The sequence below is a fragment of the Brienomyrus brachyistius genome, unplaced genomic scaffold (genome assembly GCF_023856365.1).
Source record: "Brienomyrus brachyistius isolate T26 unplaced genomic scaffold, BBRACH_0.4 scaffold52, whole genome shotgun sequence".
Lineage (NCBI taxonomy): Eukaryota > Metazoa > Chordata > Actinopteri > Osteoglossiformes > Mormyridae > Brienomyrus > Brienomyrus brachyistius.
Genome location: NW_026042327.1, coordinates 412,855 through 440,494, shown reverse-complemented (window position 1 = coordinate 440,494; position 27,640 = coordinate 412,855). Strand labels below are relative to the sequence as shown.

The following is a 27,640-nucleotide window of genomic DNA, read 5'->3' as shown; positions in this document are numbered from 1 at the left end:
CCCACACTGGCGAGAGTGGGACATGGAAGCATCAACATACACACCGAGGTCTTTCTCGTAATCAGCTACCTTTATTTCCGAGGAACCCATAAAAAATCTGTACTTTATATTTCTGCTCCCTGCATGGATTACCTTACATTTATCTACATTAAATTTGATCTGCCAGGTATCAGCCCAGTCGCTAATTAAATCAAGATCCCGTTGTAGCCTCTCCGCTGCTAGATCAGTATTTGCTACATCATCCACCTTGGTGTTGTCTGCAAATTTAACTTGTTTACTGTATGTATTGGTGTCAATATCATTAATGTAAAATAGGAACAATAGTGGTCCTAAAATTGAACCCTGCGGTACCCCACTATGAACGCAGGCCCACTGTGACATTGTGCCTCTAATAACTACCTGCTGCTTCCTGTCTGTTAACCAGTTTTCAATCCAAGATGCTACAGTTCCTAAAATCCCTGCAGCTTTGAGCTTAAGCAAGAGCTGTTTGAGGGGGACAACATCAAAGGTCTTCTGCAAATGTAAGTACTTTTTGTGACCAAGTTCTATTTTTGCTTCCTCAAAGAACTCAAGTAGATTAGTTAAACAGGATCTACTTCTCCTAAATCCAGGTTGGCTACCCCTCAGAATGTTATTTGTATCCAGGTTATTTGTATCCATAACTTTTCCAGTTATGCAAGTTAAAGTAATTGGCCTATAGTTTACTGGATTACATCTATCCCCTTTTTTGAATATGGGTGTTATATTAGCATACTTCCAATCATAAGGTACCACATGTGCAAATAAGGATTTCGGAAACAGTAAAGTTAAAGGTTGGCTAATAATAACCCTCATCTATTTTAAAACTATAGGTAAGATGCCATCAGGACCCTGTGATTTATTTATTTTGAGCTTAGCTAGGTTTTGTACCACATCAGCCTCAGTTATACATACAGTCCCTCCACAATTATTGGCACCCCTTTGTACAAGGGGTAAGAAAAAATCCACCTTCTGGTGAAGTTGCTTCATCTCACACGGAAAAAAATGAGAAAAATCCAACCTTTACTTAAAATCAATTTATTTGAAGGAAAATCAAATCCTTCATCAATAAATAATTATTTTTAACAAAAACACATGAGCCACGATTATTGGCAGCCCTGCAAATTATAGTGAACACTGTGACGCCCGCTCCGTCCGCTCCTCGTGTGTGCCACGCCCCTAATTACCCACGTGTGATTCCCTGATTGTGCCCAGTCGCGTCATGTTCTTTTCTGATTAGTTCCCTGTATTTAAGTCTCTGTTGTACACTAACCCGTTGTCTGTCATTGACGTTACCTGCCGTTTGTCCCTGCCTGCGTTTCCGTCCTGCCCTATTCCCAATTAAACCCTCGTTTGCCCCGTTTACCGCCTTCCTGCCTGGTCCTTCCTGCCCACCTGCCTTACCCGAATTTACGTAGCGTGACAAACACAATGTAACTGAAGCATGTTTCCCATGTAAATTATACATATTTGAGTTGATTGAAGTGAATAGGAACCTTCAAGCTGTAATCCATGACTTCCTGAGTAACTGGGGTACAAACATGAGGAGACACAGAGCCCAAATTCCCTTAGTCATCCATCAACATGGGAAAGATAAGAGACACACAGACCAAATGAGGGAGAAGTGTGCTGACCTTCATAAGTCAGGGAATGGGTATTAAAAAATAGCTACTCGCCTTAAAATGCCCATTTCTACTGTTAGGGCAATAATTAAAAAGTGGACATCAACTGGAACTGTTAGAAACCTGCCTGAAAGAGGACCCAAGTTTATTTTGCCCCCACATACAGTGAGGATGATCGTAAGAGAGACAAAAATCCCCAAGGATGACTGTTAGTCAATTACCAGACAAAGTAAAATCTTGGGGTTACCACGTCTCCAAAAAACCATCAGATGCCCCCTTCATGCTAACAGACGTTTTGAAAGTTATGACAGAAAGAAGCTTTTTCTGTCAGTTACTTAAAATGTTAGAGCCAGGAGTTTGCAAAACATTATACAACTTTGACTGGAATGAAATTCAATGATCAGATGAAACAAAAATGGAGCTTTTGGGCAATAAACATTCAAGGTGGGTTTGGCGTAAAAAGAAGGATGGTTATAATGAAATGAACCTTATCCCAGCTGTAAGATATGGTGGAGGTTCTGTGATGTTGTGGAGCTGTTTTTCCTCCAAATACCCTGGAAACCTCGTTAGGGTACATGGCACTATGGGGTCCATGAAATACCAGGACATTTTATATCAAAATTTGGCTGCTGCTGCCAGGAAACAAAAACTGGGCCTTCATTGGATCTTCCAGCAGGACGATGATCCTAAGCACATGTCCAAATAAACATTAAAATGGTCAGCTGACCGCAGAATCAAGCTTCTGCCATGGCCACCTCAGTCCCCTGACCTGAACCCCACTGAAAACCTGTGGGCTGAGCTAAAGAGGAGAGTGCACAAGAGAGGGCCGAGGACCCTGGGTGATCTGGGGAGATTCTGTAAAGAGGAATGGTCTCAGATGTCCTGCTCTGTATTCTCCAACCTTATAAAATGTTATAGGAGACTCAGTGCTGTTATACTGGCAAAGGGAGGCTGTACAGAGTATTAAAAGCAGGGCTGCCAATAATCGTGTGTTTTTGTTGAAAATAATTATTTCTTGATGAAGGATTTGTTTTTCTTTGAATACATTTATTTCAATGAAAGGTTGGATTTTTCTCATTTTTTTCAGTGTGAGATGAAGCTGCTTCGCCAAAAGGTGGATTTTTTTCTAACCCTTTTTACAAATCTTTACAAGGGGGCCAATAATTGTGGAGGGACTGTATATTGTTTATATACGACACTGTATTTGTACTAAATGGTGGTAAGTTAATCATGTCCTCTACTGTGAACACCCGTGTAAAATAATCATTAAACTCATTTACTATATCAATTTTCATTTTCAATTATAAGGCCCTTACTATCCTGCAGATGAGTGAGTTCAGCTTTTAGAGCTCTTTGGGAGTTAAAATATTGGAAGAAACTTTTAATGTCATCCTTAACCTCCAATGCAGTCTTACTTTCGACATTCCACTTACTGTAGCGAATCTAATGTTATTTTTTAAGTCAACCCCTAGACTTAGATACTCCTGCTTTATTTTGAAATCATTAGTTATTTTCTACCTTAGTATTTCCAGCGTACAGTGTGAAATACCCAGTAATACTCACCTCACTACCCCCAGTTTACAGTGTGGAATACCCAGTCAGACTGACCTCAGTATCTCCAGGTTGCAGTGTAAGTCCCCCAGTCCAGCAGAGAGCAGCTTCACTCCTGAGTCCTGCAGGTCATTGTCACTCAGGTCCAGCTCTCTCAGGGGTGAGGAGTTTGATCTGAGAGCTGAAGCCAGTGCCTCACAGCATTTCTCTGTGAGTTCACACCGGCCCACCCTTAAAAAGATTAAACACTTTTAAATCCACTTTTTACACTGCAGCACTGTATTCAAATGAGGAGGATAAGGGTCATGACATAATGGATTTTCAGAAAACAATTAAATTATTAAAAAATCTTTTAACAATCATTCCGATTCTGTTTGGTGTCCATTATTTTTTTGTCCATAACACGTTAAAGTCAGCATGTTTATCTGTAACAGTGCTGTTAACTTTGCTAACCAACACAAATGTTTTGCATGCATTATATGTGTCACGCCCAGCTCGTGTGATCCTCGTGTGCCACGCCCCCTCATTAACCACGTCTGCTGCCCCGATTCTGACCAGCTGTTTCCTGTTATTTCGGCTTGTCTTGTGTATTTCAGTCCGTGTTCAGGTCTGTTTCCCTAGATCTGTCATTGATGTTGTGAGCCGTGTTTCCTCGTCTGCCCTTAATAAACCCCGTTTGCTCGTCTTCACGGCTCCACTGCCCTGTCTGCCTGCTCCTCCGCTCAGCGGACATCACAGTATGGTTGAATGGATGTTTCCTGCTTCCCTGCTTAATTATTTCTAGCATGGATCGAGGGCTGATAAGATTGTGGGATATAAGGACGTAGGAGAAGAAAACAGAAGCTGTTTGTGTTTGTTTATTATGTAACTGCTGAAAGGCATTGTGGGTTTTCTTGCTGTCCAGTTACTTTTGTGTAAAATGCATATTCTGTACTCACTGCAGCTTCTCCAGTTTACAGCTGAGATCCTCCAGTACAGCAGAGAGTAGCTTCACTCCTGAATCTCCTGGGTGATTGTAGCTCAGATCCAGCTCTCTCAGGTGTGAGGGGTTTAACTTCAGAGCTGAAGCCAGGGAAGAACAGCCTTCTTCTGTGACTCTACAGCCTGACAGTCTGCAGAGAAAGACAGAAACTCCCCAGTAAATAATATCACCTCACCATTATAATTATTAAATAAATGTGATGCTCTAATAAATAATTCAAGAATTACAGTTTAGTGTCTAAGACAAGGCAGGACCCCTTCTCTCTTTCCCTTAGCTAATTGCTCACTATCTCCTCTTTATAGTGTGGAATACACAGTAATACTGACCTCAGTATCTAAAGCGTACAGTGTGGAATACCCAATATTACTGACCTCAGTATCTCCAGTTTGTGGTTTGAAATACCCAGCAATACTGGCCTCAGTATCCCCAGTTTACAGTGTGGAATACCCAGTAATACTGACCTCAGTATCTCCAGTTTACAGTGTAAGTCCCCCAGTCCAGCAGAGAGCAGCTTCACTCCTGAGTCCTGCAGGTCATTGTCACTCAGGTCCAGCTCTCTCAGGGGTGAGGAGTTTGATCTGAGAGCTGAAGACAGCACTTCACAGTGTTTATCTATGAGATCACAGCTGTTCAGCCTGAAACAGAAAACACTTTAAGACACAAGCATATACACATCCTACACATTAGTAAAATACAAAGCATTACAATAAGCATTTGTTTTCATTATAATTAGCAGCACAGCTTACACTTCAAAATGAATTATAGTCTGCAGAGTGTTCTGTGCGTCCTGACAATCTGCTGCAGTCACATGATCACTAATTGTGAGTCAGCGCATCTTTGCTAAAAACTAGAGGTAAAAACATTAAGTACAAGCTATAGGAATACATAGGAACACATCAACAGCAAGATGGACGTGAACCTCCCATAACAGTCAGACCAGTGCTTCCAGTGCAGTCCTTAGCCATCTTTCTGCCAGGTGTCCCTACACTCGACACGTATCACTGAAAGGAGGAGATGTGAACATTCCCAGCAGCTAATGCAGCAGCAACTGGCACTTGGATTCTTGATCCCATGAGTAAAATCCTTTTTCTCCCTGTATTGTTATACCTGGGAACATGTCAAATCACCAATTACGTCTGGGTGATATGATGATATTATCGGTAATGAGCGTAATCAGACAAGTATCCCGGTGTCGATATCTGACAGTGACTAACCGGCGATTATCGTCTTTGCTGGGGAAACGCGCTTAGGCTACATACAAAGCAAGATAACAGAAAGATTCATGATTTGCTTTCAGTTCAGCTTTCTAGCCAAAGATTCTGAAGCAGTTCAGTATTGTCACATCACAAACTTCTATCTCTGAGTCAGCAGCCAGAATGTCAGCCATTCAAGTGCAGCTTTCTGGTGGGAATTTTGAGCTTCCCAACTCAGTTTTTCATATCTTAGTCTCAGGCACGGCTTTAAGTGTGTCCCTGACCCCGCCAGGGCTGTGATTAGGATTGGTTGCTAACTGTTTAATAAAGGTGGTTAAAAGTAAACTCTCTCTCTCATCTATCTATCTGAATCAATCAATCATTATTTATATAGCACATTTTAGCCACAGCGTTTATAAAGAATTTTGCAAACATTTAAAAAGAAGAAAAAGAAATTCAAATAAGCTCAGAATAAATAACAATAAGCGCAAAAGAAATAAAAATAGAGTAAAAATGTTTTAAAAAAATAAAATTAAAAACCATCATAAAGGACTTTAAATACCCATCTCCTCTTTAAGGGCCCCTCCTCAAAGGGGCCTCTAGCCCCTATGTCTTCTGGGGGAAGCGACCGCCCGCCCCCCCCCCCCCACAATTACTGATATTAATAAAAGCATAAAATAATAAAACTGATTATCATAGATTATTATATGCGGTGGTAAAAAGATGCCTTTTCAGCCTAGTTTTGTAAGTACTGAGACATTCAGTAGCTCTCAGGTTTTCTGGGAGAGAGTTCCAGAGTTTGGGCCCATAGTGACTAAAAGCTGCCCCCTCCCTCCCCAGCCGGGTTTTAGGAATAATCAGTAAATTACTGCCGGATGATCAGACTGATCTGCCTGGGACATACCTTACAGTCATGTTACTGAGGCAGGACAGAGCTAAACCACGTAAATATTTACAAATTAGCAAATGAACTTTAAAATCAATCCTAGAAGCCAGAGGAAGCCAGTGCAGGGATGTGAGAGCAGGTGTGATGTGATCCCTGTGACTGGTGCGTGTTAACACTCCGCCAGCGGCATTCTGGGGCCGTTGTAGATGTGATCCCTGTGACTGGTGCGTGTTAACACTCCGCCAGCGGCATTCTGGGCCCGTTGTAGATGTGATCCCTGTGCCTGGTGCGTGTTAACACTCCACCAGCGGCATTCTGGGCCCGTTGTAGATGTGATCCCTGTGACTGGTGCGTGTTAACACTCCGCCAGCGGTATTCTGGGCCCGTTGTAGATGTGATCCCTGTGACTGGTGCGTGTTAACACTCCGCCAGCGGTATTCTGGGCCCGTTGTAGATGTGATCCCTGTGCCTGGTGCCTGTTAACACTCCGCCAGCGGCATTCTGGGCCCGTTGTAGATGTGATCCCTGTGACTGGTGCGTGTTAACACTCCGCCAGCGGCATTCTGGGCCCGTTGTAGATGTGATCCCTGTGACTGGTGAGTGTTAACACTCCGCCAGCGGCATTCTGGGCCCGTCGTAGATGTGATCCCTGTGACTGGTGCGTGTTAACACTCCGCCAGCGGCATTCTGGGCCCGTTGTAGATGTGATCCCTGTGACTGGTGCGTGTTAACACTCCGCCAGCGGCATTCTGGGCCCGTTGTAGATGTGATCCCTGTGACTGGTGCGTGTTAACACTCCGCCAGCGGCATTCTGGGCCCGTTGTAGATGTGATCCCTGTGACTGGTGCGTGTTAACACTCCGCCAGCGGCATTCTGGGCCCGTCGTAGATGTGATCCCTGTGACTGGTGCGTGTTAACACTCCGCCGGCGGCATTCTGGGCCCGTCGTAGATGTGATCCCTGTGACTGGTGCGTGTTAACACTCCGCCAGCAGCATTCTGGGGGCGTTGTAGATGTGATCCCTGTGACTGGTGCGTGTTAACACTCCGCCAGCGGCATTCTGGGCCCGTCGTAGATGTGATCCCTGTGACTGGTGCGTGTTAACACTCCGCCAGCGGCATTCTGGGCCCGTCGTAGATGTGATCCCTGTGACTGGTGCATGTTAACACTCCGCCAGCAGCATTCTGGGCCCGTTGTAGATGTGATCCCTGTGACTGGTGCGTGTTAACACTCCGCCAGCGGCATTCTGGGCCCGTTGTAGATGTGATCCCTGTGACTGGTGCGTGTTAACACTCCGCCAGCGGCATTCTGGGCCCGTTGTAGATGTGATCCCTGTGACTGGTGTGTGTTAACACTCCGCCAGCGGCATTCTGGGTATTATTTAATACTGCCAAGACCCCCTCCACTCTGCAAACAAGTAAACCAACTTCCTTTCTTTTTAACAACCTAAGCAGTTCTGTTAACCTGCTTTATGACTTTATGGTCGTGTTTCCACAAACTGTGCTTGCTTTGCAGAACAGTATTTCCCTTTTAAGGTTATCCATTTTAAATCTGGTGTAGGATCACACATGCACATAGCACAGAGCTTAAATTCCAGGTGGCCTGAGACAAGGCCTACCCTGGTACGAGAGGCACACATTGGCCTAGGCCTCAAAGGGGGGTTTGTGACCCCACACACAGACACACTTAAACACACACAGATAACAAGGGGGGCCAGCACTCCAACTTTTATTGCTCAAAGTTTTAACGACCTACAGACAGCAGAGTGGACCTCAAGGACAGGGGTCCCTCGACTTGGCACACAACCCCCTCCCCAGACATCCTGCCTTACATACCACTCACCCAACACCCTAAAGAAAGTTTCTTTTAAGTTTGGCTGTTGTATATCTGTATATTTATTTACCCATAACTACTAGTCTCAATATACAGACAGGTTATGTTTGTAATGTGTCCTAACTTTCAAAGACTCTTTTTCTTTGACTGACTAACCTCCCCCCTTTTATTTTCCACATTCCTCAGCAGCCCTTATCTGATCCCTGTATTCTACCATGTCTATCTAAGGGTAAGATGTGCTGCTGACATGAGAATATGTCATATAATGTCTGTATAAAGGGTAACCTCTGATTGAGGTGCAACCTAGACCACTTAGACCAGTGACTGGTGTGAGTAATATAACATAATGACATAATATAAGTAATCATTAATTAATCATTACAGATGGTATTCGGTGTGAACCGCTAGGCTGGTATGGCATGTTTGGTATCAAACCGATGGAAAATCACTCCAGTTTTACACCACTTCAGCCTCTGTTCATTGAGTGCTCTCTAGTCCCTGCCTCTGTGCGATTTGGCTACTAAGCTCTAAAACCTCAAACTCGACTGAAATATCGTGAGGCTCCCTCTCATTGGCCATGAGGGGAGCTTCGCTACCGATCGTTTACATTACCTGGTGATGCAGCTCGCTGGACGAACCTTCTAACCCAGGTTACTAAGCGATACTGGTAACTAGTGAATCCCATGTAAGTCTCACATTAACAGACTCACGGGGATTCGTAATTGAGTTTGGAGGAACCAACCATTCGGCATAACAATTAGTTCATAAACATCATTAAATAATGATTAATTCAAATGTAATTATTTTCAAAACATATTGGTGGAGATATTAAAATTTACCTGAGCTAAATATTCCTACAATGGTGTCCCTCAGGGATCAGTGCTGGGCCGCTACTGTACACTGTATATATTGGTCACATCAGAAATCATGGTGTTGGGTTTCATTGTTTTACTGATGATACACAGTTATATATATATCTGTTAAGCCGGATGATGCATCACAGCTCTCGGTTAGAAGACTGTCGACTAGATATCCGGTGCTGGATGGCAAATAATTTATTTATGTTAAACACAGAAAAACAGAAGTACTGTTAACTGGTCCGAAGGCGGCTCGAAATAAGTTTGACAACCTCAACCTTGGTGGTCTTCCTACCCAACCTAACACAGTGGTCAGAGATCTTGGTGTTCTGGTTGATTCAGATTTATGTTTCGATGCTCATATAAAAAGCATCACTAAAGCTCTGTTCTATCATGTACGGAACCTCGCCAAGCTTCGGAAGATGCTCTCCTTTCATGAAGCGGAAACACTAACACCTTTATAACTTCCAGGCTGGATACTGTAATGCCTTCCTTTCTGGGTGCCCATCTGGTGCCTCACATAAACTTCAGCTGGTACAAAATGCAGCAGCCAGAGTTCTTACAAACACTAATAAATGTGATTATATTAGCCCTGTTCTATGCTCCCTTCACTGGCTTCCAGTTAAGTCTCGGATTAACTACAAAATACTGCTATTGATTTATAAAACACTGAATGGCCTTGCACCAGAATACCTTAGTAACCTGCTGGCCTTATACAACCCTCCTGGCTTTCTTCCATCATAAAGAGCAGGATATCTGTTAGTACCCAGGGCAGAAAGAGCTACGGCAGGCTGCAGAGCTTTCTCTTATAGAGCTCTTCAGCTGTGGAATAGTCTTCCAGCGAATCTGCAGGATTCAGGCTGACTTTCAATATTCAAGTCTAGACTAAAATCACACCTGTTTAGTTTAGCTTATAGGGACTCTAGTTCTAGCTCTAGCTAACTGCTCACTCCCAGTCAGACCTATAGTGTGAGGTGTAGAGCTGGGTGGGGATCGGTGCCATTGGCTTTGGATAAACTGAACTGTCAGTCTGTCACTTTAGCTTCACACTCCCTTGTGGAATTGGAGTGCTGACATTCAGGGACCCCCCATGCCTGCGTTCCCACCTGCCTCTCCCTCCTACTTATGCTGCCATAGCCATATCTGCCGGAGCTTACATACTGCACTCACCTAACTGTTTGCACTGCCTCTAGTCTCCCCTACTTTGGCTAACTGCACATTTTATTTCCCCTAATCCCCCTGGGCTGTGCTGCCTGGAGACCCCACATTTTCAAGATATCCTGCCTACCCTGCTGCCTGCGACGTCTCCACTACCTGTGACGTCCTTCTGGCCTGCTGCTGCCCCCTGGAGGATGGGCTCCCCCTTTGAGTCTGGTTAGGGTTAGGGTTTCCTCTGCTGCCCCCTGGAGGATGGGCTCCCCCTTTGAGTCTGGTTAGGGTTAGGGCTTCCTCTGCTGCCCCCTGGAGGATGGGCTCCCCCTTTGAGTCTGGTTAGGGTTAGGGCTTCCTCTGCTGCCCCCTGGAGGATGGGCTCCCCCTTTGACTATGGTTCCTCCCAAGGATTCTTCTTTCTACGGAGCTATTCCTTGCCACTGTCCCCTCTGACTTGCTCACTGGGGGCTTTGGGCAGGGATGCTGTAAAGTGCTTTGAGATGATATAATGTTGTGAAAATACACTATACAAATAAATCTGAACTGAACTGAAATTGCGCTCAGTGTTTGGGGGGAGGACTCAAAATGATTGTTTATTGCGATATTTTTATACTAAATGACACATACACATTTTTTTACTTATCGCCCAGCCCTAACCAACTATACACTAATTGGAAAGCTATCAGTCCTGTGAAATAGGCTTTTAGAAAAATGTTTGTTTGAATGATTTATGAATAATGATACTTCATTCACCCCCATTGGGAAATTGTCTTTTCGCCCCACCCATCTTGGGGACACGCTGACACCTATACAGGTGAGAGAAAGTTTGGGGGTCGCAGCGCAGGATCGGCCAGCATCCAGCACCCCTGCAGCTCAAGGACCCAGTGATGACATCACTCTGCCGGCCAAGAGATCTGAACCAGCGACCTTCCGCTTATGAACAAAAAGTCTGAACCCAGAGAGTCACGCACCACACCCAGTATTTACAGAAATGCTTCCTACAGCATCCAGAACTGAAACAAATATGAGTGGTTTTCCCACTATTAATGATAACTGGACCATTCTGTATGATGTTGTATCTTTGGTTATTTGTTACACAAATGATGGTCGTGGAAATCTTGTCTTTTTGTTTTTACTACATCACTACCTTCAGTTAATATAAACTAGGTTAAAAAGGAACCTTGTTGATAAAAGAGGGGAAATAAATTACATATATACATATTAATTTTATATTTTAAACAATGTTTGTTTATGTCTGCCAGACTACATGTGTCGTCACATCCTCAGCAAGGTGCAGCTGAGGCCAGCAGAGGGCGCCAGTGAGCAGCCAGAGACAGCAGTCATACGGAAGCTCCCAGCTCTGGGCTCCATCACATGAACACGCCTGCTGACAATAACACTCACATACCACTGATACACCCTGTGGATAAAGAGCCCTCACTGTTTCTATAGCAGGTTAGGATGCTGTGCTGTGATCAGAAGGCAGACTGGATGGGAATGGAAACGTAGTAACAAACAAAAAGTGACATCACTACCTTCAGTCATTATAAAGTCTGTGGTCAAGATTAGCTACTGCTATACATCAGCTATAGCTGTGATTACCAAAATAAAACTCACTTATTAATCCATGAGGAGAAATATATAATATATATTACACATTTCAAACAATATTCATGTATTACTGCCAGACCAGACATGATTTCCCATCCCCACGTCACTTACAGAGCCGTCCTGGAGTTCTTGACCACAGGCAGCAGCCTGCAGTGCTGTTTATCCGATCTGATGTATTTCTTCAGGTCAAACACATCCAGCTCCTCATCGGACATCAGCATCACAAAGGCCAGAGCTGAGTACTGTGCAGGTGAGAGGTCATCTGCTGAAATGTTTCCTGAATTCAGGTATCTTTGTACTTCCTCTACTAGAGAATTGTCACCCAATTCAGTCAGACAGTGGAACAGATTGATGGTCCTTTCTGGAGATAAATTCTCCTTTATTTTCCCCTTGATGTACTGGGCTCTATCCTTAATGATATGTGAGGTGATTCTTGTCGGCCCCAGTAGCCTTTGTAACAGAGTCTTACTGGAGTCTGTTGAGAGGCCCAGGAGGAAGCGGAGGTAGAGGTCCAAGTGTCCATTCTTGCTCTCTAATGCCTGATCCACTGCAGTCTTCAGCAGGTCAGCTGATGAGTTTGACAGAAACACATATAAAGCAGCGAGATACTCCTGGATGCTCAGATGCACAAAGCAGTACACCTTCTCCTGGTATAACCCATACTCCTCTTTAAAGACTTCTGTGCACACTCCAGAGTAAACTGAAGCTTCACTGACATCAATGCCATTCTCTGTCAGATCTTGCTCATAAAATATGAGATTGCCTTTCTCAAGGTTGTCAAAAGCAAGTTCACCAAGTGTCAAAAGGAATTCCTTGCTGTATTCTTTAAGCTTAGTTTCATGGTTTTTCATATACTTGTCATTTTTTACACTTGTCTGAAAGATCAGGAAGTGTGTGTACATTTCAGTCAGAGTCTTTGGAATTTCTCCCCTGTCAGTCTCACTAAAAAACCTCTTAAGCACAGTGGCTGAAATCCAGCAGAACACAGGTATGTGGCACATGATGAAGAGGCTCCTTGATGATTTCACATGTGTGATAATCCTGCTGGCCAGGCTCTGATCCCTAAATCTCCTCCTGAAATACTCCTCCTTCTGGGCATCACTGAACCCTCGTATCTCTGTCACCTGGTGGACACACTCAGGAGGTACCTGATTGGCTGCTGCTGGCCGGGAGGTTATCCAGAGGAGAGCAGATGGGAGCAGATTCCCCTTAATGAGGTTAGTCAACAGCACATCCAGTGACGTTTTCTTTGTTACATCAAACCAGCTCTCATTGTTCTGAAAATCCAGAGGAAGGCGACACTCGTCCAGACCATCAAAGATGAACAAGATTTTGTACATAAACAGCTCAGTGGATTCAAGAGATTTCAGTTCTGGGACAAAGTGGCAAAGCAGTTCAATGAGACTGTATTCACCCTTAATCAAATTCAGGTCCCGGAAAGGAAGAGCAAATATGAAGTGAACATCCTGGTTTGCTTTTCCTTCTGCCCAGTCGAGAATAAATTTCTGCACAGAGACTGTTTTCCCGATACCTGCCACCCCTTTAGTGAGTACAGTTCTGATAGGTGTCACACGCCCACATAAGGGTTTAAATATATCATTGCACTTGACTGTAGTATCTTCTGTTCGACTTTTCTTGGATGCTGTTTCAATCTGTCTCACTTCATGTTCATCATTGACTGCTCCAGTCCCACCTTCAGTTATGTAGAGTTCTGTGTAAATCTCACTGAGAAGTGTTGGCTGTCCTTCCTTAGCTTTCCCTTCAAATACACACTCAAATTGCTTCTTAAGTTTACATTTCATTTCCTGTTGATGTTGCAGCATGAGCTGTCCTGAAAAGAAATGAGAGAAAAATGCACTAATTCTCACCGTGATCCTGACCAATATGAGAGGAAGAATATTTTCCAAAAACACACTTTTTTGCACATACATATCCTGATATTTCCCTGTGACTGTGAATGTGAAACTGAAAGTTTTATCATGCGTATTTTTACTGGAACATCCTTTAAGGAAATGTTTAAAGCCATTTATCTGGGTAGTAAGTGTATATCTGCTCAGAACCAAAAAACACAAAACCCCTTTTCAGTTCCCAAACCTCTCCTCAGGGGCACCACAGCCAGTCCATGTATTTGTTAAATTTCACCACCAGCTCACTTCATTCATTAATTAAATAAGTTTAAAACTCAATGAGATATTGATCAGCCACATGAGGTGTGTTAGTGGTCAAGTAAAAAAATACAGGGATATACTGCACGATTTCTGTAAATATTAGGTTGCTTTTGGGAGAGGTTCTGAAATGGCAAACACACTTTGACATACATATTATAGTAGTTCTACACCAACATAAAGACCATTTAAACATCCTTTTCTTTGACTGCCTAAGACGTTTACACAATATTGTACATGTACATAATATTATAAAGTTCTTACTCTTGTCCAGCAGGTCAGCAAGATCATTATGTTTCATGATCCTCAGGATGTACACTGTGATCTTCAGAGCTACCTCTCTAACACTGGTCTTCTGCATCTGACCATCACAGTCCAGGGCATTGTCCTCCTCCAGCTGAGGCTCAGAGCATTCTGGGTAATTCTGATCTAGGTGCCTCACAAACGTCTTCAGCTCGTCCTTTAGGAACTTCATGGCTTTTTCCTCTAGCGACTAAAATAAACAGTCAGAGTTAATTATTGCTACTTACACCAAACCTTTTCAGAGTTTCACTTGTGAATCATAGTTTAAAACATATTTTCTTTAAGATGATGAATTTATTATTATGCAGCTGTATAAAATATAAGCTAATTCACATAACAGCCAAGAAAATATATATCAGCAATAAATACAAACCTTCAATTTGGATGATAAACCCGATTTATCATGTAGATCTGAACTGCAATCTTCCATTTGGTCTCTGTGAATTAGGCAGAAACATAAAGACCTCAATTCATCTACACAAATGTAACAGAAAGACTGAAAAGTTCCCCATTAAAATTGCTGTTACTGCAGATAAAGAATAACATTGTGTTATATTACAACACCAATTCCAAAAAGTTGGACATTGTGCAAATTGTAAATAAAAACAGAATGTAATGATATGGAAATCTCATAAACCTGTATTATATTCATAACAAAGTATAGAAAACATATCAGATGTTTAAACTGAGACATTTTGCTATTTCATGAAAAATATTGGCTCATTTTGAATTTCATGACAGCAACGTATCTCAAAAAAGTTGGGATGGGGGCAATAGAAGGCTGGAAAAGTTAGTGGTACAAAATCCCAATGTTAAGATCGCCGGTGAACGGGGAAGGTGCACGGACAGGCAGGCAGGCAAGGATCAGGCAGGCCGGTAGAATAAGGGGTAAACGGGGTTTAATCACAGGACTAAGGGCAGGAAACATCAGACGCCAACTAACATCAGTGACAGACCAGGAACCAGGGCAAGACATGGACTCAAATAGACAGGACTGATTGAAAATAATCGGACACAGGTGGGTACGATCCGGGAAGCACACGTGGATAATCAGGGGGGCGTGGCACACACGAGGATCGTACGAGCCGGGTATGACAGACCCCCCCCCCTCAGAGGAGGCGACGGACGAGACGAGGGAAACGGGACCTGGAAAAGAAGAACAAAACCATTCAAGGGACACCGGAAACATGACCGAGACACAGAACAGGCACAGAGACAAGAAGTAGGACAAAACCTGATAAAGGACAGGGAGGGCAGACAGACAGACTAGGAAAGGAGACATAGCGGGAACAGGCTGGACAAAAGGACCAGGAGTGAACGGAGGAGGAACAAAGGGACGAGGAAGGGAGACAGGAGAGACATAGCCGGGAGGAGGAGCAAACGAAGGAGGGAGACAGGCAGGGGAGTAGGGAGAGAAGGAGGGGGAACCAAGGGGAGTCCGAGGGAGCCCCAGCGGGCAACGGGTGGCCGTCAGAGGGGCCGCAGGCGGCCGGAACAGGAGGGGACCTCAGAGCAGCAGAGGAGGCAGGGCGAGGCACTGACGGAGGGGCCGAGGAGGGAGGTGGAGGGAGACCCAGGGAAGGGGACGAAGGAGCTGGAGGGGACCTAGGCGAGGGCAAGGAGAGGGGGGGAGCCGCAGCAGGTGGCGACGTCCTCCGACGTGCCGGAGTGGAGGGAACCGCAGGCAACTGAGGAGCTGCAGCAGGGGAGTCCGCAGGCGACTGACCGGGCACCAGAGTGGGGAGCAAGACAGGGCGATGAGGCTGCGGAGGGGGACCCGCAGGCAACAGCCAACCCGGAGGGCGAGGAACCGCAGGTGCCGACCAAGCCCCAGCGCAGGCAAGGGAGGGCGAGCCAGGGGGTAGGGTGGGTGGGACCCCAGCCCTGCGTCTGTGTCCTCTCCCCTTACAGGACACAGAAATAAGGACCCTTGGTGGGGGGTCGAGCTCGCCGGGGCGAGGGCAGAAGAGTCACCAGGATCAGGTCTGGGGCAGAAGGGACCGGCATGGGGCAAGGAACGGGAGTCACAAGGGGCACAGTCACTGGCAGAGGGTGCGCCTCCGGCGTGGGCGCAGGAGCTGCAAGCAGAGGGAGCGCCCGCTCGGGAGCTGCAGGCGGAGGGGGCGGCTGCTCGGGAGCTGCAGGCGGAGGGGGCGGCTGCTCGGGCTGCGCAGGCGGAGGGGGCGGCCGCTCGGGAGCTGCAGGCGGAGGGGGCGGCCGCTCGGTCTGCGCAGGCGGAGGGGGCGGCCGCTCGGGGAGCTGCAGGCGGAGGGGGCGGCCGCTCGGGCTGCGCAGGCGGAGGGGGCACCTGCTCGGGAGCTGCAGGCGGAGGGGGCGGCCGCTCGGGAGCTGCAGGCGGAGGGGGCACCTGCTCGGGAGCTGCAGGCGGAGGGGGCACCTGCTCGGGAGCTGCAGGCGGAGGGGGCGGCCGCTCGGGAGCTGCAGGCGGAGGGGGCGGCCGCTCGGGCTGCGCAGGCGGAGGGGGCGCCCGCTCGGGAGCTGCAGGCGGAGGGGGCGGCCGCTCGGGCTGCGCAGGCGGAGGGGGCGCCCGCTCGGGAGCTGCAGGCGGAGGGGGCGGCCGCTCGGGCTGCGCAGGCGGAGGGGGCGCCCGCTCGGGAGCTGCAGGCGGTGGGGGCGCCCGCTCGGGAGCTGCAGGCAAAGGGGGCGGCTGCTCGGGCTGCGCAGGCGGCAGCGGAGGCGGTTTCTTGGGCCCCCCCCCCCTGCTACCCCACCCCTCGATACGGCTCTGCTTTGCTTATCAATGGAGCCGCCTGCTCTGTGAGCGACTGGCCCACAGCCACGCCGGCCTGGGACTCGTGGGTGAGCAGGGAGCGTCAGACGGGGGGGGGGGGAGGGGGGGGCGCCTATCAGCTTGTTTCCCACATCCCTGCCCCCCCGCTTCTGTACCAGCTGGTCCCCGGGTCCCCACTAGCTGGGGCGATACTGCTGCCTAAATATGACGAAACATTAAACATATCATCATCCTGCACCTGTTCTCCATCCCAGTGGACATAATGTGCATGATGTCATCAGCGTGCGCCACTCCCTCTGGAATGTCCTACTGTATTACAGAATACTAACTGCTTCAGGGATCACAGCAGTGAAGGAAGTTGCGCATGCAGTCTCCGCCTGGGTCACGTGTGTGGAGTTTGCATGTTCTCCCCATGTCGTCGTGGGGTTTCCTCCAGGTACTCCGGTTTCCCCCCACAGTCCAAAAACATGCTGAGGCTAATTGGACTTGCTAAATTGCCCATAGGTGTGCATGTGTGAGTGAATGGTGTGTGAGCGTGCCCTGCGATGGGGTGGCCCCCCATCCTGGGTTGTTCCCTGCCTCGTGCCCATTGTTTCCGAGACAGGCTCCGGACCCCCCACCACCCAGTAGGATAAGCGGTTTGGAAAATGGATGGATGGATGGATGGCCAGACCTTTAAGTTTGACTACAAAGCACCTATGACAGACATCAGCCTTCGCATGATGTCACAACACCATCCCTCACAGATGTGTCTTACCTGGCTCAAGCTATTCAGAACAGCATAGCCGTTAACAGGCTCCCAATGCCAGAGCCTGCTGTGTTTAACGGGGATCCAATTCATTTTATTGAATGGAAGGCATCCTTTATGTACTCATTCAGAGAACAGGTATCTCTTAAGCAGATAAGCTGTATTACCTTAAGAAATATATCAGTGGTCCTGATCATAAATGTCTTGAGGGCACGTTCTACCAAAGTGATGATGAGGCATGCAAAGATGCTTGGAATAAGCTTGGTCAGCGATATGGTCAGTGATACGGTCAGCGATATGGTCAGCGATACAGTCAGCGATACGGTCAGCCAAACGGTCAGCCATACGGTCAGCGATACGGTCAGCGATATGGTCAGTAATACGGTCAGCGATATGGTCAGCGATACAGTCAGCCATACGTCAGCGATATGGTCAGTGATACGGTCAGCGATACGGTCAGCCAAACGGTCAGCCATACGGTCAGCGATACGGTCAGCGATATGGTCAGTGATACGGTCAGCGATACGGTCAGCCATACGGTCAGCGATACGGTCAGCGATATGGTCAGTGATACGGCCAGCCATACGGTCAGCCATATGGTCAGCGATACGGTCAGTGATACGGTCAGCCATACGGTCAGCCATACAGTCAGCCATACGGTCAGCGATACGGTCAGCGATACGGTCAGTGATACGGTCAGCCATACAGTCAGCTATACAGTCAGTGATACGGTCAGCGATATGGTCAGTGATATGGTCAGCGATACAATCAGTGATACGGTCAGCCATACAGTCAGCTATACGGTCAGTGATACGGTCAGCGATATGGTCAGTGATACGGTCAGCCATATGGTCAGCCATACAGTCAGCCATACGGTCAGCCATACGGTCAGCGATACGGTCAGCCATACGGTCAGCCATATGGTCAGCGATATGGTCAGTGATACGGTCAGCGATACAATCAGTGATACGGTCAGCCATACGGTCAGCCATACAGTCAGCGTTACGGTCAGCCATACGGTCAGCCATACGGTCAGACATACGGTCAGTGATACGGTCAGCCATACGGTCAGCCATATGGTCAGCCATACGGTCAGCCATACGGTCATCCATACGGTCAGCGTTACGGTCAGCCATACGGTCAGCCATACGGTCAGCCATACGGTCAGCGTTACGGTCAGCCATACGGTCAGCCATACGGTCAGCCATACGGTCAGTGATACGGTCAGCTATACGGTCAGCCATACGGTCAGTGATACGGTCAGTGATATGGTCAGCCATACGGTCAGCCATACAGTCAGCGTTACGGTCAGCCATACGGTCAGCCATACGGTCAGTGATATGGTCAGCTATACGGTCAGCCATACGGTCGGTGATACGGTGAGTGATATGGTCAGCCATACGGTCAGCCATACAGTCAGCCATACGGTCAGCCATACGGTCAGTGATACGGTCAGCTATACGGTCAGCCATACGGTCAGTGATACGGTCAGCGATATGGCCAGTGATACGGTCAGCGATACAATCAGTGATACGGTCAGCCATATGGTCAGCCATACAGTCAGCCATACGGTCAGTGATACGGTCAGCCATACGGTTAGCGATACGGTCAGCCATACAGTCAGCGTTACGGTCAGCCATACGGTCAGCCATACGGTCAGCCATACGGTCAGTGATACGGTCAGCTATACGGTCAGCCATACGGTCAGTGATACGGTCAGTGATATGGTCAGCCATACGGTCAGCCATACGGTCATCCATACGGTCAGCGTTACGGTCATCCATACGGTCAGCCATACGGTCAGTGATACGGTCAGCTATACGGTCAGCCATACGGTCAGTGATACGGTCAGTGAAATGGTCAGCCATACGGTCAGTGATACGGTCAGTGATACGGTCAGCTATACGGTCAGCCATATGGTCAGTGATACGGTCAGTGATATGGTCAGCCATACGGTCATCCATACGGTCAGCGTTACGGTCAGCCATACGGTCAGCCATACGGTCAGCCATACGGTCAGCGTTACGGTCAGCCATACGGTCAGTGATACGGTCAGCTATACGGTCAGCCATACGGTCAGTGATACGGTCAGTGATATGGTCAGCCATACGGTCATCCATACGGTCAGCGTTACGGTCAGCCATACGGTCAGCCATACGGTCAGTCATACGGTCAGCTATACGGTCAGCCATACAGTCAGTGATGCGGTCAGTGATATGGTCAGCCATACGGTCAGCCATACGGTCAGTGATACGGTCAGCTATACGGTCAGCCATACGGTCAGTGATACGGTCAGTGATATGGTCAGCCATACGGTCATCCATACGGTCAGCGTTACGGTCAGCCATACAGTCAGCCATACAGTCAGCCATACGGTCAGCATTACGGTCAGCCATACGGTCAGCCATACGGTCAGTGATACGGTCAGCTATACGGTCAGCCATACGGTCAGTGATACGGTCAGTGATATGGTCAGCCATACGGTCAGCCATACGGTCAGCCATACGGTCAGCGTTACGGTCAGCCATATGGTCAGCGTTACGGTCCGCCATACGGTCAGCCATACGGTCAGCCATACGGTCAGCGATATGGTCAGCGATACGGTCAGCGATACGGTCAGCCATACGGTCATCCATACGGTCAGCGTTACGGTCAGCCATACGGTCAGCGATATGGTCAGCGATACGGTCAGCGATACGGTCAGCCATACGGTCATCCATACAGTCAGTAATACGGTCAGCTATACTGTCAGCCATACGGTCAGTGATACGGTCAGTGATATGGTCAGCCATACGGTAAGTGATACGGTCAGCGATACGGTCAGTGATATGGTCAGCCATACGGTCATCCATACGGTCAGCCATACGGTCAGCCATACGGTCAGCGATACGGTCAGCCATACGGTCATCCATACGGTCAGTGATACGGTCAGCTATACGGTCAGCCATATGGTCAGTGATACGGTCAGTGATATGGTCAGCCATACGGTAAGTGATATGGTCAGCGATACGGTCAGCCATGCGGTCAGCCATATGGTCATCCATACGGTCAGCCATACGGTCAGCGATACGGTCAGTGATACAGTCATCCATACGGTCAGCGATGCGGTCAGCCATACGGTCAGCCATACGGTCAGCCATAGGGTCAGCCATGCGGTCAGTGATACGGTCAGCCATACGGTCAGTGATACGGTCAGCGTTACGGTCAGCCATTCATCATCCAAAGGGCATTTCCGGAGAGGCTCTCAAAATGGCCACAAATACCGTCCAAAGATGCCGAAGGGTTACAGACATTTTCTGATTTTTAAATGCCTGTTTGCAAACTATGCCTCATGCAAAGGGCCTAGACATACTGAGTGACTGTGGGGAAAATCAAACATTAATTCAGAAGCTACCTGACTAGTTAGCATTGCGCTGGAATCGTCGGGTTACGGTAGCCCTCATGGAAGGTGGCGAATTCCCATCTTTCCAAGACTTTGCCAGATTCATATCAATTGAGGCAGAAATTGCATGCAATCCTGTCACCTGCCTACATGCACTTCACTCAGTGGATTCACACCAGGATAAAATAATTACAAGGGAACCTAAAAGAAACAGGGTTAATGTTCTCAGCACTCAAGCCACTGTTGGCAGGGATAAAGAGACATCAACTAACGACAGAGTATGGGCTCCATGCATCTGATGCCAGTGTAACAAGCATCAGCTCCACAGATGTCCTGATCTTATGAAAACGTCTCCTGAGAACCGAAGTTCATATGTAAAGGACAATAAGCTGAGCTATGCTTGTTTAAAACCAGGTCACTGTGCAAAGGAATGCCGTCGTCGCCATAGCTGTGAGGTATGCAGGAGAAGGCACCCCACTAGTCTTCATGATTACAGCTGTGAGAAGAATGGAAGTAGAGACCAACCTGTGCCTGATATAATCAGAGCTACAAGCAATGTAAGGAAACTACAGATGCTATGTCACTTAATGCCACCAGTCAAGAACAGTCACATAGCACCTCCATGATTGTACCTGTGTGGGTATCCTGTGTCAAAGATCCAGCAAAGGAACAACTTGCATATGCTTTATCAGACACGCACAGTGACAGCACTTTCACTGACAAAGAGGTGAGCAATGAATTACAAATGGACACTTACCCAGTGCAGCTGAAACTCACCACCATGTTGGGAGAGAATATGGTGATGAGTGAGAGAGTATCAGGACTCTGTGTAAGGGGTTACAATTCATCGGTGCGCATTGCTCTCCCTCCTGCATACACCAAAGACTGCATACCTCTCAATCGTGATCACATTCCAACGCACGAAACTGCTAAACGCTGGACTCACCTTGCTGCAATAACTGATAAGATACCACCCCTCCTCAGCTGTGATGTTTGACTCTTAATTGGGTACAACTGTTCAGGATCGCTGGCGCCTAGACAGGTGATACTAGGTGGAGACAATGAACCATATGCTGTGCTGACAGACTTAGGATGGAGTATCGTTGGCTGCCCAACACCTTAGCTTGATACAACCGCAGAATTCGCCTTAGTCACCGAGCTGCGGTACAGGAGCTGCGTCTAATAACACCAACAGATATACTTCAAGTCCTAGAGCTGGATTTCAAGGATGTCAGAGGAGAGTTTAAGGCAAACTCTCAAGAGGATCTAATTATCCTGGACAGGCTCAAGGAAGGTATAAAGAAAAACTACCAAGGACGTTATGAAATGCCACTTCTTTTTATACAATGGTCACATTTACCTGATAACAGGCACATTTACCTGATAACAGCTGAAGTCAGGCTCAGACATTTAGGGCGTAAATTCTGCAAGGATGAGAAATATAAACAAGATTACACTGCAAACATGAAGGATATCATTGAGAGAGGTGATGCTGAAGAGGTCCATGATTTTGGCACTCATGGTGAACAATGGTTCATTCCCCACCATGGTGTCTACCATCAAAAAAAGCCAGATAAGTTGTGTGTTGTGTTCGACTGCTCTGCAAAGGACAATGGTACCAGCCTAAATGAACATCTACTTCCAGGTTCAGACATAATTAATAATCTAACTGACGTTCTCATAAGGTTCCAGCAGCATCACATTGCTCTGACATGTGACATATAGAAAATGTTTCATCAGTTCCATGTCAAGGAGAACGACTGCAACTATCTGCGCTTCCTATGGTGGAAAGATGGAGACATGAGTCCACAGCCAAAAGAATACCGAATGAAGGAACATCTTTTTGGAGCAGTATCGTCTCCTGGCTGTGCAAACTATGGACTTAAACGCTTAGCTAATGAGAGCAGACACTCATCCATTAGGGTCCCAGTTTATTGAAAGAGACTTCTACGTGGATGATGGAGTCACAAGTATGGAAACTGTGGAGAAGGTCATTCAGTTAGCACAGGAGGCAAGAGAGGTATGTGCAAAGGGTGGCCTTCGTCTTCACAAGTTTGTGTGAAACACCCATGCTGTTTAACAGAGCATACCCTCATCAGAGCGTGCTACAGATGGTAAGGCAAAGGAAATCACTTTCAATGACAGCCCCCTGGAACGAGCACTGAGGATTCAGTGGAAGACAGAAAGTGATTGCTTTAAGTTTAACATCACTCTAAAGGAACCACCAATGACACGGCGGGAAGTACTGTCTACCATTGCTTCTATATTCGATCCTCTTGGGTTCCTTGTTCCATATTTCCTTAAAGGGAAAAGGATCCTCCAGGAAATGTGTCACCAAGGTACTGGCTGGGACAACCCACTGCCAGAGGAGCTGGAGAGCTGGCAAAGGGACCTTGTCAAGTTAAAGACCATGAACATAGATAGATGCTACTTACCTCTCAATTTTGGAAGGGTTGTGAAGAGAGAGTTACACCACGTCTTTGACGCAAGCACCTTAGGGTATGGTCAGTGCTCCTATCCGAGAGTCAAGTATGAGAAAGGAAAGGTCCATTGTGCTCTCATCAAAGGAAAGTCCCGTGTAGCTCCCACAAAGGTGACCACCATACCAAGACTAGAATTATCAGTGGCAGTAGTCTCAGTTACAGTCCGCAATATGCTTAGAGAAGAGCTTAGCTATTTGAATGTGGAGGAGTTCTTCTGGACTGACTCCAAAGTAGTTCCGGGCTACATAAATAATGATGCATGACTCTTTCACACGTTTGTAGCCAATAGGGTTCAGACATTTCGCCACAGTACAAATCTTCAACAATGGCTTTATGTCTCAACGGAAGAGAATCCGGCAGACACTGCCTCTAGAGGGAAAACCATAAATGAGTTGTTTTCCTCAAATTGGTTTGGTGGTTCTGTGTTCCTCTGGAAACAGGAAATACCGATAATAACAGATGTAGTACTGGAACCTCTAATAGGTGATCCAGAGGTGAGAAGAACTGGAACACTGCATACAGGGGTGTAGTGCTGCTGACCGCTTGTCCGAGTTCTCATCATGGTTGCAGGCTACTAAGGCCATTTCATGCCTTTTGCGACGAGTTAAATGAAAAATAAATGGCCCCGCTAATGTAAGTGCATTGGAAAGTGCAGGGCGTGTCATGGTCAAACACCTCCGAAAGCAGGTGTACAAACAAGAAATAAAGTTACTGAAGAAGGGAGGTCGGCTGCCAGATCATCCCAAGGTGCAGCACCTACAGTAGATGCCTTTGTAGATGCAGATGGCAGAATCAGGGGGGGAGGAAGGCTCAGTCGATCATCCTTCTCCAACTTACTCAGACACCCAGTGATCTTATCAAAAAACCATCATCTGACTAAGCTGATAATTAGTCATTATCATGAAAGAGTAAAACATCAAGGCGAGGGCTTTACCATCAATGAAATCAGATCTAATGGCTATTGGACTCCTGGAATAAGCAGAGCACTTGCATCTTTTATCCGGCAGTGTGTCACTTGCCAGAGACTCAGAAGACCTGCAGAAGGTCAAAGGATGAGTGACCTTCCAAAGGAAGGTGTAGAGCCCTCCCCACCTTTCTCATAGTGTGGCATGGACTGTTTGGTCCCTTTACCACTAGAGAGGGAAGAAAGCAGCATAAAAGATATGGTTTGCTTTTCACTTGCTTCTGCTCACGAGCGATCATAGTGAAATGTTAGAGGATATGTCCACTGGTGCCTTTATAAATGGTCTGAGATATTTCATTGCAATTCGTGGTGCTGTTCGACAAATCCAATGTGATCAAGGCACCAACTTTGTGGGGGCAAAGAACGAATTGAACAAAGCTTTACAAGAACTTGACACTCCCAGACTCACCACCTTTCTATCCGAAAACCATTGTGATTTTGTTTTCAACGCACCTCACTCCTGTCACGTCGGAGGTGTGTGGGAGAGCCAGATAAGGACCATAAGGAGTGTGTTGAACTCCACATTATCATTGGCCTCTTGCAGACTCAACGGTACTTCTCTGTGAACGTTGTTTTATGAAGTCATGGCTATACTCAACACCACTTACTGTGGACAACCTGTACAACCCTGATAGTATGGAACCACTCACAGCCAATCATCTACTTACAATGAAGTCCAACATGGCTCTACCTCCACCAGGGAAGTTTGTTAGGGAGGACCTTTATGGACAAAGGAGATGGCGCAGAGTACAGTATCTGGCGGAACAATTTTGGAGTCACTGGAAAGGGAGTATCTCCACATTATTATTTCAAGACAGCGTTGGCACACACCGAAGAGAAATGTACAAGTGGGAGATACAGTGATGCTTGTGGATGACTGGTTACCCAGATGTGAATGGAAACTGGGACGGATTTTAGAGACTGTCACTGATGAAGATGGACTGGTAAGAAAGGGTAAAATATGTATAGGAGATAGGAGACTTAGCGAGAAAGGGGAACGCCTTGGTAAGCTGTCAGTGCTAGAACGTCCAGTGCAGAGGTTAGTCTTGTTATTAGAAGCTACTTAAGTACATTTCACTGATGTTTATGCTTTATTTTCCATGATACAGATTTGAAAATTATTTGTGTTTGTGGGTATTGCTTGGAACACACATAATTTTGGTGGGAGTGTAAATAACCCCAAGGTTTGACACGAGACTAATTAATGTTACAAAACATATTGAGTTGCGTATTGCATATTTTTTAATTTTCATTTGTATACATTCATTTATGCTTATGTAGTTTTATTTAGTGGGACCCCTTTTTTTGAGGGACTTCCGTTTTTTTCGGTTACCAGAACATCGTTAAGCTAAGCTAAGCGGAGAACATGTTTGTGTTTTGCTTTATGATATTTTGTAAATGGTTTAAGCCCCCCCCCCTGGTAAAGGCACAAGCTCTTACGTTGGCTACGTTTTTTTTGGTAATTAATTTATTTTAAATAAATCGTGAACCATCAGTCAAGTCTTTCGGCCATCAATCCGAGGGGAATGCTACAGAGGAGTATGATGAATTCAAAGATTTAGTATCTACTAAAGGAAACACATCAAAAGCGACCCAAACCAGAAAAGACGGCTGGCAAAAAGTGTCCGACAAATTAAATGTAATTTTTAGTTATTGTATTTATCACTTGAATGTAATATTACGTTTCCAGTGTTTCATCATTCTTTTATTGTCATAATTACAGATAAAATCATGTTGACATGGGAACAAGTTAAAGTGAAGTACAAACACAACATTTCATTCATATATATATATATATATATGTTTGTATGTATGAGTTTGTGTGTGTACGTATGTGTTTGTTTATTTTACATATATGAATGGCGAGGCCATGACTGAACCCATTTCCACGCACGGACACTGATTAAGTCTGTGAGCTAATCCTAGTTTACGCAGAACAAACCTGCTCCGAGCAGGTCTGAGAATTTGGATGTGCTGCTATGACAACACATCCAGCAAGAGTTTCGAAAAACCGTGCCAAGTACCCCAGGCGGCTGGCGTGTGCCAAGTGCCCTATGGCCTGACTATAGACCCAGAGAGACATGCATGCTAGTGGGCTGTACAGTAACACTGTTACCTCTCAGTGCTCTTTCTCTTACACCCCACAGGGGGGGCATTTCATGGCTTGCACTATAAATGTTGTGACTCACAGCTTCTAATGTCCTGAGACCCCAGGGCACTGGCCCCACTGGCCCGGTCCATAACCCAGCCGAGGCTCCAGGAGGCGCTATCTTGGGGCACCTTCAGCCACCGGCTCATTCCCCCACCGTGAGCTAAGAAGCGCTACTGGGGATCTTTCCTTCCTGCTGCCGTTAGACACCACAATGCCTGCTGTCGATGTGCAGCCCCCACAGCCAGCCTTATCGTCCCATTTTTAATGTGGTAAAAGCTGCTCTCTGTTTTTAATCATATAAATAACAACAGTTTGCTGCTGAACACAAGAGAATTTCCCCTCTTGGATCAACAAATCATCTTATTTTATACTCAGGGGATGAGAACCACTACAGTGTCACATTAATTATGATCTAAATCAGCAAGTATTTAAACGTCACCTTTGGCAAAGAAACCAATAGTCTTTCTCATTTTTTGTCTGATGATAGTAGTTTATTGTTTAAGCCACACAGTTTGACTAAACATGTTAAACTAAAGCCTTCTTCTGAGTATGATCTAATGAATTCATGAGAGTGAAATTATTTGTTATCATAACAGAAACATCCATCTCACGAGACGACAATCTATTGTCGAGTCATTCTTTAATGGATATGCGGGGGGGGGGGGGGGGGGGGGGACAAGCAAACCAGTTTTTTCTAGCTCTGTGCTGCGGATTGAAATTTAAAATCCACTTTGTGATTAAATAACTTCCTATTCCAGCTCACAGGAAGCCAGGTTTTACAGGAATCCTCAGATGTTATTTATATAGAATAAAGACAAAACTTTTAAATTCTCAAGGTGATGGAATCTGTTAAAGGTAAAAATTGCTGCATTTATTATAAATATGTTATTTCCTCATAGCTTGTATGTGTCTCTGTGCCATTTGACTGAGAGTCTGAATGTCATTAACAGTGTTTGTTTAAATGCACATTTACCTTTGATCTGTAGG

At 46.4% G+C, this 27,640-nt stretch overlaps 1 protein-coding gene across 1 annotated transcript; it reads right to left on the bottom strand.

Moving 5' to 3' along the window:
- Positions 1–1,040: 1,040 nt before the first annotated feature.
- LOC125723836 (NLR family CARD domain-containing protein 3-like) lies at positions 1,041–27,640 on the bottom strand. The gene is made up of 7 exons (XM_049000669.1): positions 27,627–27,640; positions 14,546–14,609; positions 14,134–14,362; positions 11,816–13,535; positions 4,635–4,808; positions 4,130–4,303; positions 1,041–3,422 (listed from the first exon to the last, which is right to left on the bottom strand). The coding sequence occupies exons 2-7, from the start codon at positions 14,600–14,602 to the stop codon at positions 3,239–3,241; spliced, it is 2,538 nt and encodes an 845-aa protein (XP_048856626.1). The 5' UTR covers positions 14,603–14,609; positions 27,627–27,640; the 3' UTR covers positions 1,041–3,238.